General features: G+C 43.0%; 1 protein-coding gene across 7 annotated transcripts in view; it reads right to left on the minus strand.

Moving 5' to 3' along the window:
* Nucleotides 1–13,583, minus strand: part of col7a1 (collagen type VII alpha 1 chain) — a 240,098-nt gene that overhangs the window by 5,604 nt on the left and 220,911 nt on the right. For 4 of the 7 annotated variants that reach the window (XM_033036996.1, XM_033036994.1, XM_033036995.1 and 1 more), the window contains 7 exons: nt 13,042–13,119; nt 12,724–12,777; nt 11,276–11,324; nt 8,871–8,879; nt 5,101–5,184; nt 4,539–4,664; nt 1,682–1,747 (listed from right to left, as the gene is read on the minus strand). In XM_033036996.1, the coding sequence (XP_032892887.1) occupies nt 1,682–1,747; nt 4,539–4,664; nt 5,101–5,184; nt 8,871–8,879; nt 11,276–11,324; nt 12,724–12,777; nt 13,042–13,119 (466 nt within the window). The remainder of the gene's footprint in view (nt 1–1,681; nt 1,748–4,538; nt 4,665–5,100; nt 5,185–8,870; nt 8,880–11,275; nt 11,325–12,723; nt 12,778–13,041; nt 13,120–13,583) is intronic. The other 3 variants (XM_033036999.1, XM_033036998.1, XM_033037000.1) reach the window with 3 other exon arrangements.

The raw sequence follows: 13,583 nt of genomic DNA on the forward strand, positions 1-13,583 counted from the left end.
TTCTTTACACTTGCTAGTTGTGGATTGGGGGTATGGTAATACTCTACTGGACTGTTTTGTAAGGAAAAGTATTTCACTGTTATCATTTAGCATATGTGACAATAAAGCACCACTGCCCATACAAATACTGGGGCTACCAAAGAAGGTTCAGAAGCTGGGTGTCCTGTACCACGGGACCTGTGATGCTTCTAAGCCTTACCCCATCTAAAAGATATAAGTGAGGAGCACAGTGCAATAAATTCCACTAGCCTAGATGAGTGCAGGTCCAACAACTCCCACTAAGTTGAGACTCAGCCACTCACTATATTCAAAACAGAGACTGGTAATAAGGGAATCAAGGATTAGGGCAGAAAAGTGGTACTGAGGTTGAAGATAGGCTGCAGTCTCACTGAATGCTAGTGAATCCACGAGGAGCATACTCCTTGCATCCAGGGTAAAGCAGTTCACTTGATAGGCGTCCCATCCACCGGTCAGACATTGACTCCTTCCACTAACAGTGGCTACAGAATACACAGCAGTTCATCACAAAGATCATTCCGACAGCATCTCCCAAACTCTGTAGGGCTAGGGCAAGGGTTCTTCTGCAGGTTCCCCTCCATGACAAACGCCATCATTGCTCAAAAACCTGGAGGTCCCCCAGCGAAAGCACCATGTGAGTGCCTTTAACACATGAATTGCTGCAGTTCAAGAAGATGGATCATTGGGGATTGGCCAATACTGTTCCTATCTCTAAAATGAATAAATAGAAATCAGCAACAGCTGATGCTGACTTTTTGCAGTTGTCTGCCCAACTGTCTTTGAAAGTTGCCATTGAATCTACACCCAATGCCATATCAGACAGTATCAGATTGTTACCAATCCAAACTAATCATTCAGTTGATTTAGTTTGTCACAATGTCCAATTGAAAGGGATGGCACAGTGGCGCAGTGGTAGAGTTGCTATCTTAAAGCACCAGAGACCGGGTTAGATCCTGACTACGGGTGCTCTCTGCGCAAAGTTTGTACGTTCTCCCTGTGACTGTGTTTCTCCGGGTGCTCCAATTTCCTCCCACACTCCAAAGAGTTGTACATTAATTGACCAATAAATATTGTGAATCGTCCCTATTGTGTAGGATAGTGCTAATGTACGGGGTGATCGCTGGTCGGCACACACTTGGTGGGCTGAAGGGCCTGTTTCCATGCTGTATCTCTAAAGTCCAAAGTAAAGTAGAATTGTCCTTGAAAATTGCTATTGAATTTACACCCACTGCCATATCGGACAGTATATTCCCAATCCAAACTAATCTTCCAGTTTAATTTAGTTTGTCTCCATGAAACCCCAGCTTTTGACAATCTCCTTATATTATCATCAGTCTTAAAATAGTGTGATAGTGTGCCCCGATGGTTTAGAATGGGGGGCAGTCTTTCACCCCTTGCTGTAACTTAGGGTCCTTTTGATGAAAGAGGTCTGCTGGTTCAAGACCTATAATGTCTTGGAGTGAAACTGACAAGGTGGTCCATAGTCCTACTAACTGGCATGTATGACTGTTGGGTTTGACGAGGATTAAGCGGACCTGCAGGGAGATGCAAGGACTGACAAGATACCCTTCTCTCCCCGCACATCCCCTTCCTCTTCCCACCCTACTTGGAGGAGGCAGTGATAATACCTGGGCTGGTGTGACCGGGAGTACAAGGTTCCTACCTTGTACGGAGGCTTCTCTTCTAAATCTTTCCTGGATGGGCAGGTCTGTGGCGTCTACTTTATCGCCTGTCGACGGAAGGCAAACCGTGTCAGTACTCCCTTTCACAGAACTGAAGGTGCACGTTCAGGATTAGAAAAGCACTGAACACAATAATTTACTGAAGGACCCATTCCTGACACCACAGCGGTTCGTGGATTGACTATACATCATCAAAACAGTCCCAATGAACCATGCTGGTGTGTAAGCCTCGTCCTATTCCTCTTCATCTTACACCCTTTCTCCTTATGTAACTACTAGCTTCCTTTTAAGTGTATCAATGATATTGTCTCAATTATTCCTTATATTTGCATTTTCCATGTACTCAAAAATGTCAAAGTAAAGCGGTCCCTCCTAAACTTTATTTGTGTGCCTTAAAGCATCTTTGACTCACTGGCAAACTTGATCTGAAGCAAAATTGAATACAGATCTGAAACTAACCCAGCATAAAACTGTAAAATTATCAGATTAAACCATTAACTGTTTTTCTCTCCAAAGATGCTTAGCATTTCCAGTTTTATTTTAGATCTGCTGGGTTTCCAAAACACACCGACAGTATTATGTCCTTTCATTCTCTTACAAAATCTTTCTGAGATCATCTCTCAGGGAGATCTGGCCTCCTTTGCTTTTGATGAACAGAATATCCTCTCAGTTCTGGTATAATTTTCTGGAAGATTTTTTTTTTTGCTTGGTTTCTGTGATATGGGAATTGGTGCACAGAATTTCAAGTGCGGTCTAAGCAAGATTCAAAACAAGTGCAAGTCAGGAGTTTCCAGAAAATGAAGGCCCATTTCCAACAGATGTACTGTTTCAGCCTCTGCGGTATTTTGCTTCTGCAAGAAATTGAGAAGCTGTTGCTAAGTAGAGTGATCGAACGAACAAAGCAAAGGAACATAGAACAGTACAGCACAGGAACAGCCCCTTTGGCCAAAATACATAATTAATGTGATTTGTTGGAGGTGGCACAGAGAAGGGGAAGGTGAAAGACTGAGTAATAGCCAAGGATGCAGGGATAATGTTCCCGATGTTGGGGGAGTCCAGAACCTTTAAGAATAAGGGGTAGGCCATTTAAGAATGAGATGAGGAAAAACTTTTTCACCCAGAGAGTTGTAAATCTGTGGATTTCTCTGCCACACGGAGGCCAATTCACTGGGTGTTTTCAAAGGAGAATCAGATTTAGCTCTTAGGGCCAACGGAATCAAGGGATATGGGGAAAAAGCAGGTACGGGGTAGTGATTTTGGATTCTAAACCATGATCATATTGAATGGCGGTGCTGCCTCAAAGGGCTGAATGGTCTACTCATGCACATATTTTCTATGTTTCTATGATAATCTGTTGGGCAAGAAAGAGAGAGCTCTCTTTGCATTTGACTGGTGCAGGAGGATTAACATTTTAGGTGGTCAATGGTAGGAGCAACCTATATCATAGAGTTTTACAGTATGGAAACAGGCCATTGTGCCAAACCTGCCTATGTTGACCAAGTCGGCATACTGGGCAAGGCCCATTTTTCCTGCATTTGATCCATATCCCATTGAACCCTTCACATCCATACATCTGTCCAAATGTCTTTTGAAAGTCAAAATTATATCCGCGTCCATAGCTTGTTTTCGCATCCGATTCCAAATGCAGACTACCCTCTGAATGACCAGGGTCGCCCTGTTGTCCCTCTTAAATCTCTCCCCTCTCACTTTGAGTCTATGCCCTCTAGCTTAAGAATTTAGGAATAGAGAAAATGGATCATGTACAGGCAGATGAGATCAGTTTAACTTGGCATCATTTTTGGCGCAAACATTGTTGGCCAAAGGGCCCGTTCCTGTGCTGTACTGTTATGTGTTCTCTGTTCCTTATGTCCCTTTGATCACTCCGTCCCAGCAAAAAGCTCTGAACTTCTTGCAAAAGCAAAATATCGTAGAGGCTGAAAATCCAAAATAAAACTGGAAATGCTCAGCAGGTCAGGCATGTGACACAAGTTTAACATTTCAGCTCTATGGCCTGCAGTGAGAACTGGAAAAAATTGCAACAGGTTTTAAGCGTGTACAGAAAGGATAAAACGAACACGGGTAGAAGGCAGGAAAGGAGAATAAAGGATGATAATGATGGAAAGCAAAAGAAGGTGGTAGTGGTAACGACAGTTACTGTTCAGCAGGATGGGAGCGGTGAATATGATCTGAAATCTCAACCTGGGATCTCCATTATTCCCCCTGTATCCACACCACTAGGGCAAATAATTCTTGACTTCCATTTCAAGGAAGGAGCCCAGGCAACATCTCCAAGGAGTTTTCAAAGGTCAGGCTCTTTCCCTGGATATTTGGGGGCTACGGTGGAATTGTCATAGTGGAACAGAAGGTCTCCCATCTTGAACCAAATCCAGGTCAGACCTTACTCACCTTCCCATCACGGTCTCCGAAAAAGGTAAGCTAAAGAAAAGCGCACATCAAAGAGAAACAGACAGTCCATGACAGGGAAATTCAGAAGACACAAAGTGCTCTAGTAACTCAGCGGGTCTGGTAGCATCTCTGTAGAACATGGATAGGTGATGTCACCTATCCATGTTCTCCAGAGATGCTGCCTGACCTGGTGAGTTACTCCACTACTTTGTGTCCTGGTGTATAAGCCAGAATCGACAGTTCCCTGTTTCTACAGGAAAATCCGACTTCCATTGAATATCTCCTGACTGCTAAAGAAATTTAATTAATTGCCCCGAGAGGCACCGAGAAGGAAGAGCTTTGTTGAAATAATCAATCCTAGATCCAGCAGGTCCAGATAATCATAGCTTCTCTAACAGAATGTTAATTGTTAAGGTGGTGAGGAGCACATACGCATCATTTCCGAGCTTGGGAACTGCTCCAGCCCATAGTCTTCTGTTGGTGCATCGTAGCTTCCTACGGTGTAGAAGTGTTCATACTCTGGGTCATTGCCATTTACCACCACTCTGAGTTCCTTCCCTACAGTATTAAGAGTGGCAAGAAAAAAAAAGGAAAGCTCACTTTAATCAATCTGCACCCGGGCAATCGACAATGAAAAGGCCCTGGGATTACAATGGTGGACAAGGAGCAACAAAATACATTTAAATAGAGTATAGGCTGATAGGCACTCACTCAGCAGAGTAAACAATCACGATTAACACCATCTAACTTCTTATCAGTGACTTTAATATAGCAACACTCCTAAGGATTCTTCTCATGGGATTTGATATTGAGCAATACAAGGTAAGTTGTGTAAGATCGTAAGGTCTGACTTCATAGAATTATGTTAGGGCAGATACAAGCTCATCTAGTCTAGTGTATTTATGCTCCAGAGATCTTTTCCCATTTCAAAAAGGACTCTTAAAGGATTACCACTCCAGAGACGAGTCATAAAAGACAAGTGACAAAGACTCACCATTAGAATCATCATAGTCCTCCTCATGGGAAATCTTTAAGACAGGGTGTAGACGAAAATAGGATGTTGGATTTGATGAGGGACCTAGACAAAGCAAGGACAAGCGCAGCACGGACAAGACAACAACAATTAACACACAGTGGTGGCCAAACGTGTGAACGGTATTTGGTGGAAGATAAGACCGGAGGACATTATCGATGGCTCCATGAGGCACAGATATACATGGGAGATTTAAATTTGTGTTTGATTTTAGACCAATGGAAAGAGCATCAAATAACACAGATTCTAAAAAAACTGATGATAGTTTAAACAAATACATTCTGTAGGTATGTATACAGGAGATGTAACAAACGGCAGATGTTGGAATTTTAAGCAAAACACAAAGTGCTGGGGGAACTCAGTGGATCTAGTAACATCTGTCCATTTCCTCCACATATGTTGCCAGACTTGCTGAGTTCCTCCAGCACTCCCTGTTTATGTATTTGATCTAGCTATTAAGTCAGATCTATCTGCCTGTTTCATGGCATTCTGTAGTGTACGTGTTGGTTAGTTCCAAGCCCTGGCCACAGCTTGGTGGTGCATTATACAGTGGTGTTTTATGGGTGGACCTGTTTCTGGCCGTGCCGTGTTGTGTGAAGTACTGGTATTGCTTAAGCCTTGTCTATGGCCTCTTGAACAAGCAAGATCAGCCTTCTGGAGAAGGTGGTTCAAGCTAACGAGGTCCAAGCAGAGGCTGAGGAAAACTATGGCCAATAAAGGTTAAATGAGGTGGAATTTCTTCACTAAATGATTGGAATGTAGAGGAAGGAACTGCAGATGCTGGTTTACACCAGAGATAGATACAAACTGCTGAATCAAACTGCAGCATCTCTGGAGGAAAGGAATAAGTGATGTTTTGGGTCAAGGCCCTTCTTACCACCCGCACATCGATGTGGCAAGCTGCTTAGAAAGCTTTAAAATAAAATCTTACAAGTGTATGAAAGAAAAGGGAACAGAAATGTTGAAAGCAGACAGAGTTAAGATAGGGTGGAGTAAACTTCTGGAATGTAAGCCTCAGAATGGACTAATTGGGACAAGGGTTCATTCTGTTAGTAATAAATAAGGGGACATCCACTGTCAACCAACAATGCAAACAAATGTAGTGTTATTATGCATTCTACTTGTTTATTGCTAAGTTCAACATGATCCTTATTGGAGCATCTTCAAAGTAAATATACTTAAAATCCATCAAATACCGTGAATAAGAAACAAACAAACAATTTTAAAGGCACCCACATTAACCATAATATCTGGTGTATACGTTGCCAGTTGCTTAGTCGACATTTGATGCTGCCCTAATTATCAGTTCAAGTGGATGTTTCCACCAGCAGAGACCATTTCCCGAATGATTGTCTGAAAGAATAAATGTGATCACCAGACTTTGAGGCACAGCAACCAAGCCAAGATTGCAGATGGATTGCTGGGTATGGGTAATGGATTATTAACTGATTCCAGAAATGGAAAATCCGCCAGGTTTTTTAGAACTAAATCCAAGCTTGCAAAGCAAAATAGAACAGCAGGTAGAGTTTTCACTTTGGATGCAGTGTTGATATTTGACAAATTGGTCTTAAAACTTCGATTCACAAGCGTTCACAAGCCATCGTTCGCAAGTTTTAGAATTAAGCCATTCAGCCCATCGAGTCGACTCCATCATTCAACCATGGCTGATCTCTGCCTCCTAATCCTATTTTCCTGCCTTCTCCCCAAAACCCCTGACACCATTCTAATCAAGAATTAGTCTATCTCTGCCTTGGCCTCCACAGCCCTCTATAACAACGTTCCACAGATTAATTACCCTGTGACTAAAGTTTTTGGTTCATCTTGTTTAGAGAATGTGGGCTTCATTAACAATGCAAGTATTTTATGTCCATATTTAATTGTCCCTGAGACGGTAGTGCTTTCATGTCTTCTGCGACCACAGCAGTCTGCATTCGCTCATTTTCTGGTCAACTATTGGTTCCTGCAACTTATACACCAGATAATACAGATCTTATCATTAACTACATGTTCAATCAAATCAGACTTTGAATGGACACAAGTGTGAGTGGAAATGCTGCCCAATAATGACGATCAATTGATGTTGCATATATTTTCATATATGCCTGGTATGGTGACATGACTAAAGGTCTGAGAGGTCACAGATGGATACAAGAACTAGTTGGATGAATAGGGTTGAGGAGCTGTATATTCTTCTCCAATTCCAACCCTCCCGTAACCATTAACCTGTTTTCTGATTTCCAATTGCTTGTGTTAGTAGCGGCACAGTGGCGCAGCGATAGAGTTGCTTCCTTACAGCGCCAGAGACACGGGTTCGATCCTGACTACAGGTGCTGTCTGTATGGAGTTTGTACGTTCTCCCTGTGACTGTGTGGGTTTTCTCTGGGTGCTCCGGCTTCCTCCCACACTCCAAAGATGTTCAGGTTTGTAGGTTAATTGGCTTCTGTTATTTGTAAATTGTCCCTAGTTTGTGCAGGGTGGTGGTAGTGTATGGGATGATCACTGGTCAGTGTGGAGTCAGTGGGCTGTAGGACCTGTTTCCATGACGTATCTCTAAAAAAATTGTCTTACAGCATTTAATTGACCAAAGCACTCTGAAACATATTTTGTGCGCTGTTCTTGTTTAAACTTCACTCTGCACTTGATATCAATCCAAAGTTGATATATTTTTAAATACAGATGTCTTTAAAACATGTAACTATTGAAATATAAAGTGAACACATACCAACCCATGGATAAACGAAACATCAAAACACATTAAAGGAACCATAAACGGATTTGACATTGAAGCCCTTCAGGTTTTAGAGGCACCACACCAAGGAGAGAGGAAGTCAACCCCTGTGCATGCTGGAATACCTCAGTAATTCACACAATGGTTCAGAAGTCTTCAGCAGCAACAATTCAAAAATATACCCCACAAGACAATAAGCAAACTCTCAGAGAAGCTAAAGCAGAATGACTCAAAAACTGGAATGGAATGGCTGAGAAGGGATTACTGAGGCTCCAGAGATACTTAGCAGCAGAGGAATCCCCGTAATGGGTAATCGTGAGGTAGATGGGTGGGATGTCACATCTGGTGGCGGCACAGTAGTGCAGCAGTGGAATTACTGCCTTACAGCACCAGTGACCCGGAACCCAATTCTGACCTCAAGTGCTGTCTGTACGGAGTTTGTACGTTCTCCCTGTGACTGTGTGGGTTTTCTCTGGGAGCTCCAGTTTCCACCCACATTCCAAAAGATGACAGGTTTGTCTTCTGTAAATTGTCCCTAGTGTGTAGGATAGTGTTAGTGTACGGAGTAATGGCTGGTCAGTGTGGACTCAGTGGGCTGAAGGGCCTATTTCCAGGCTGTATCTCTAAAGTCTAAAGTAAAGTCTAAAGTCATCGTACATGGTGAAATTTGAACAAACAAAGTATTGAGGGCAAGACTGGTTCGCAGTATCTTAGGACTCTGATATCCCCTTAAATATCCTGGAGGGCAATGAAAAGAAAAATAAACTTTCTTACCAGTCTTTGGCTTTTCATCACCTCTTCGTGGAGAGTCTGTTCTTTCTCTGTCAATAATGAGCCAGTTTCGAGAGGGGAAGATCTCACAGCAGTTTTTCTCACCCCTCTCCATGTGACTCAGGGTAGACCCCTGGGTCAAGTCTTATGAACCGGCTATCCCACCCAACTAGAGACCTGCCTCGTTCTTGTCACCGATAATACCACAGTATAAATAGTTGTCATAACTCACCTCCGCAGGCTGAAGAGAGAAAGAAAGACAAATAATTAGGAACTGAATTAGGAGTCAGTCCCAATCCGAAACATCATTTGTCCATGCTCTCCAGGGATGCTGCCTGACCCGCTGAGTTACTCCAGTACTTTGTGTCTTTCCGAATTAGGAACCGTTGACACTGGAAACAGCAGATGCTGGATTCATGACCAAAACACAAAGTACTGGAGGAATTCAGCGGGTCAGCTGGCACCTGAAAAGGGAATGAACAAACGTTGTTTTGGGTCAAAGCCAGTAGGGAAGGAGAAGATCAGAGCGAATGTTACAAATGGTTCGGAAGTTAATCTATGTCCTTCTGTCATAATAGTGCGGACACTCATTTCCGAGGGTATAGGAGTCCAGAAGGAGAAGGCATAGATTTAAGATGCAGAGTTGGGAGGTGGAGATTTAAAACGGATCCGAGAGGCAATTTTTTTACACAGAAAGCACAGGGTATACGGAACGAGCTGCCAGAGTAAGCTTTTAAGGTGGATACAATGATGACATGGTACATGGTGAGACCGGGGGAATGTGAACAAGAGTTTGGGGCGGCACAGTGGCACAGTGGTTGAGCTGCTGCCTTACAACGCCAGAGATCTGGGTTCAAGCCTGACTGTGCTGTCTGTACGGAGTTTAAACGTTCTCACTGCGACCGCGTGGGTTTTGTCCGGATGCTCTGGTTTCCTCCCACACTCCAAAGACATACAGGTTTGTAAGTTAATTAGCTTCGGCAATATTGTAAATTGTCCGTAGTGTGTAGGATAGTGTTCGTGTACGGGGTGATCGTTGGTCGGCGCAGACTCGGTGAGCCGAAGGGCATATTTCCATGCTTTTTCTCTCAAGTCTAAAGTCTAAAGACCCGAAACATCGCCTGTCCATTCCCTTCATGACCTGCTGAGTTCCTCCAGCACGTTTTATTTAGATTTAAGAACTGTTAACTGAGGTGATTTGCCAGTCAGCCAGAATTTGTACAGCACAGACAGAACAACAATGTTGACGAATCTGCATTTATCCTTGGAGGGCTGTCCCTGGGGTACAGCCCCATGGGTACGGTCTGCAGCCTTCAGCTGCTCACTAGTCACAATAGTGTGTGTGTTGGCTTTCTGGTGTGTGGGGAGGAGGACAGGAGTGAGGGGAGGTGGATGTTTGTGCAAGTGACTAGATATGGATCAGAGGCTGGAACTGTGGCGAAATCCCCATTTGCCTTCCCATGGTAGGGACATCTAAAACCAGAAGGCGTAAGTTGAAGATGAAAGAGTAGAGGTTTACAGGGGATCTTAGGGGTGTTTTTGCACACAATGAGTTGCTGGAACAGTAACAACATTTAAGAGGCATCTTGGGTAGGTACTTGAATAGGCAAGACCTTGAGAGACGGGGAATTAATGCAGGCAAGTTTTTCTTAAAGCAAGATTCTCATTTTTAAATCTCTTGATACCATCTTTATGTCTTTCTCTTTTTCAGACCTCTGAATTTACCCTCATTCTCAGGGGTGGGGAGGTATAGAAATTTGGCTTATACAGCCATGTCAACCACAACAGAGATCCATTTAAGTTACTCCCACTGCCCAGCTCTCAATCTGCTTTCAGGGACTTTTTCCTCCATTAATTGTTGAACCTTGACATCAGTCTCTCTGCTCTTTGATCTTCTCACCAACTTCAAATACTGCCCATAACCTGGGCTGGGAAAGATAGTCTCCTTTCTGCTGAGTGTTTCCAACATTTTCTGTTTCTATAGCTAATATCCATCAGCAGCAGCAGTTTTTATGATCATCATTTCATTTTCATGACTGTTTTTCAATCATCGTGCAGTTTTGCCCTGTTGTGTTTCAGCAAGGTTTACCCGTTCTTTATGGTTTAACAGGAAGGGTGAGGGAGTGTGCCTCTGTCACTTTAAGCATCAAAGGTTAGTTACGAGTTAATACTTGTAACCTGCTATATCTTGCTGAATGAACCATTTCTTGTAAATGCAGTGTGTAACGGAGATAGACACAAAATGCTGGAGTAATTTAGCGGGTCAGGCAGCATCTCTGGAGAAAATAATTTGTTCATATTTTGGGTGAAAACCCTTCTTCAGGCTAAGTGGTGGGTGCTTGGAATGTGGTGTCAGGGGGTCATGGTGGCAGATACAATAACGGCATTTAAGAGGCTTTTAACGCCTTTGAAAAAGGGTCTTGACCCAAAACGTCATCTCATCCTTTTCTCTAGACTCACTGAGTTACTCCAGCATTTTATGTCCATCTTTAGTGTAAACCAGCATCTGCAGTTGCTCCCTACACACAGTGTGTAATAGACTTGGAACCGGTCTGTTTTATAGTGGAAGATACTGATTCTGTGGGAATGGCAGTGCTTGCTTGGTTCTACAGTTCAGAGGTAAATTAATCAACTCACCGCAGTGTTCATTCATTTCCTGTCGTACATAGGTGCGAATCTGGCCCTCCTAGAGTACAGAGGGAGAAAGAGTTCAGAATCACACTTTTCACACAGAGAGTGGTGAATCTCTGGAACTCTCTGCCACAGAGGGTAGTCGAGGCCAGTTCATTGGCTATATTTAAGAGGGGGTTAGATGTGGCCCTTGTGGCTAAGGGGATCAGAGGGTATGGAGAGAAGGCAGGTACGGGATACTGAGTTGGATGATCAGCCATGATCATATTGAATGGCGGTGCAGGCTCGAAGGGCCGAATGGCCTACTCCTGCACCTAATTTCTATGTTTCTATGTCTATGTTTCTATCAATGTCTGTATCAAAGTCCCACATCACCAGATTCAGGAGAAGCTACTTTCCGACAACCATCAGGTTCTTGAACTGACTGGCAGGTCCTTAATCCTACCTCAGCAACAGAATACTATGGACCATCTTCCACACTACCATGGACTTGTTTTCTAATTGTGTTTTGTATTAATATTTTGTTTTTGCACTGTCTTTATCCTGTTTGGACAGGTACTTGTATGGGAAAGACACAGGTGAATGCGGACTAATTGTGGGCAAATTAGATTAGCATAGATAGGGGTCACATCAGCTTCCGACTATATTATTATTGCACCATATTTGACATTTATTGAACTTTTTTTTTCTCTTCCCCCGTTATGTACTATGTTTACATATTCTGTTGTGTTGTAGCAAGTAAGAATTTCATTGTCCCATTCGGGACATATGACAATAAAACATTCTTGATTCTTGGACTGAGGTGGGCTGAGATGTCCTGTTACTCTGCTGTATGTTCCTATGTGTCTGTGATTGAACAATAAACAGGCAGACATGCAAAGATGAAAACATTTTCAAGATCAGTTCATGACATTAAATGCAACACGATAGAGAATTGATTTAGGCTTTTTACGATTTGTACAATGCATTGAACATAGAACATATAAAACCAGGCCCTTCAGGCCACAATGTCTGAGCTGAACATGATGCCAAGACCATCTCTCATCTGCCTGCACGCCAAATCCACTCATTCCCTGCATATCCATATGCCTAACCAATATTACCTTAAATTAATTTTAATTGATCATATCTGATAATCATATCTGATATCAGATCTGATCTATTATATCATATCTGCCTCGTCCACCACCCCTGGCAGTATGTTCCTGGTACCCACCACCCTCTGTGGAAAAAAATTTGCTTCGCACATCTCCTTTCAACATTGTCCTTCTCAGCTTAAAGCTGTGCCTTTCTAGTATTTGATATTTCCATCCTGAAAAAAATATTCTGATTTTCCATCCTGGAAAAAAGATATCCATGCCTCTCATAATTTTCCATCAGGTCTCCCCACAACCTTCAGCGTTCCAGAGAAAACAATCCAATACCATTTTGATTACAAGCAAAAAGGCACGTACCGTCATTCCTGGATTTCCCTGATCTCCCTTTGGACCATCGGAACCCATCTCACCCTTAACGGCACAAAAATAATAATTTAAATGGTTATACTAGTTGTTTAAAATAACAAAAGACAGGCAAATATATAAAGCAATATTAAGACAAGATCAATTTAAGATGCATAATTATTCACATTGGGCAAGAAATAGCTTGTAGCGTGTAAATGTCTGTCTTGCCTTCATCTCATCCTCTGGAAAGGAGACAGCATGCCAGTGAAACTCAAAGGTGCTGTAATTGTGATTACGTTTCCGGGCTTAGAGCAATCTCCTGGTACTTACTGGATCTCCTCTTTCTCCTTCGATACCTGGAATTCCTCTGGGACCTGGAACGCTCTCGCCAGGGGGGCCTCTTTCACCCTAGAGTCAAGCACAGCAGCAACAGGTCATAACTAACAAAGTCTCTAGGATGCAGCAGGAAAAACCCAAGGAAATAAATCTCAGGACCACTGGAAGAAGATAACCTCATCACAATGTGGTGCTGACAGTCTGGGTAAATACCCAAAGACCTCTGAGGAGAGGTTGGTTTAACCTTCGGAGTTCCAAAAGAAACAATTCAAGTTTGTCCAACCTCTCCTTATAGCTAACATCCTCAAACCCAAATTGCACAACTTAGATTGCACAATTGCTTGGTCTGCCTCGGCCCAAGGGATCTCCCGGTTTCCAACCATTTCAATCCCCGTCCCATTCCCATACTGACCTTTCTGTACTGGGCCTCCTCCTTTGGTCGAGAATGCAGGCATCATGAGACAACTGGCCTGGTCTCTGATCCTAAATGACCTCAATAACCTTAATTTATCTGGGAAAGTACTCCAATTTTGCTT

Source organism: Amblyraja radiata, chromosome 18 (genome assembly GCF_010909765.2).
Source record: "Amblyraja radiata isolate CabotCenter1 chromosome 18, sAmbRad1.1.pri, whole genome shotgun sequence".
Classification (NCBI taxonomy): Eukaryota; Metazoa; Chordata; class Chondrichthyes; order Rajiformes; family Rajidae; genus Amblyraja; species Amblyraja radiata.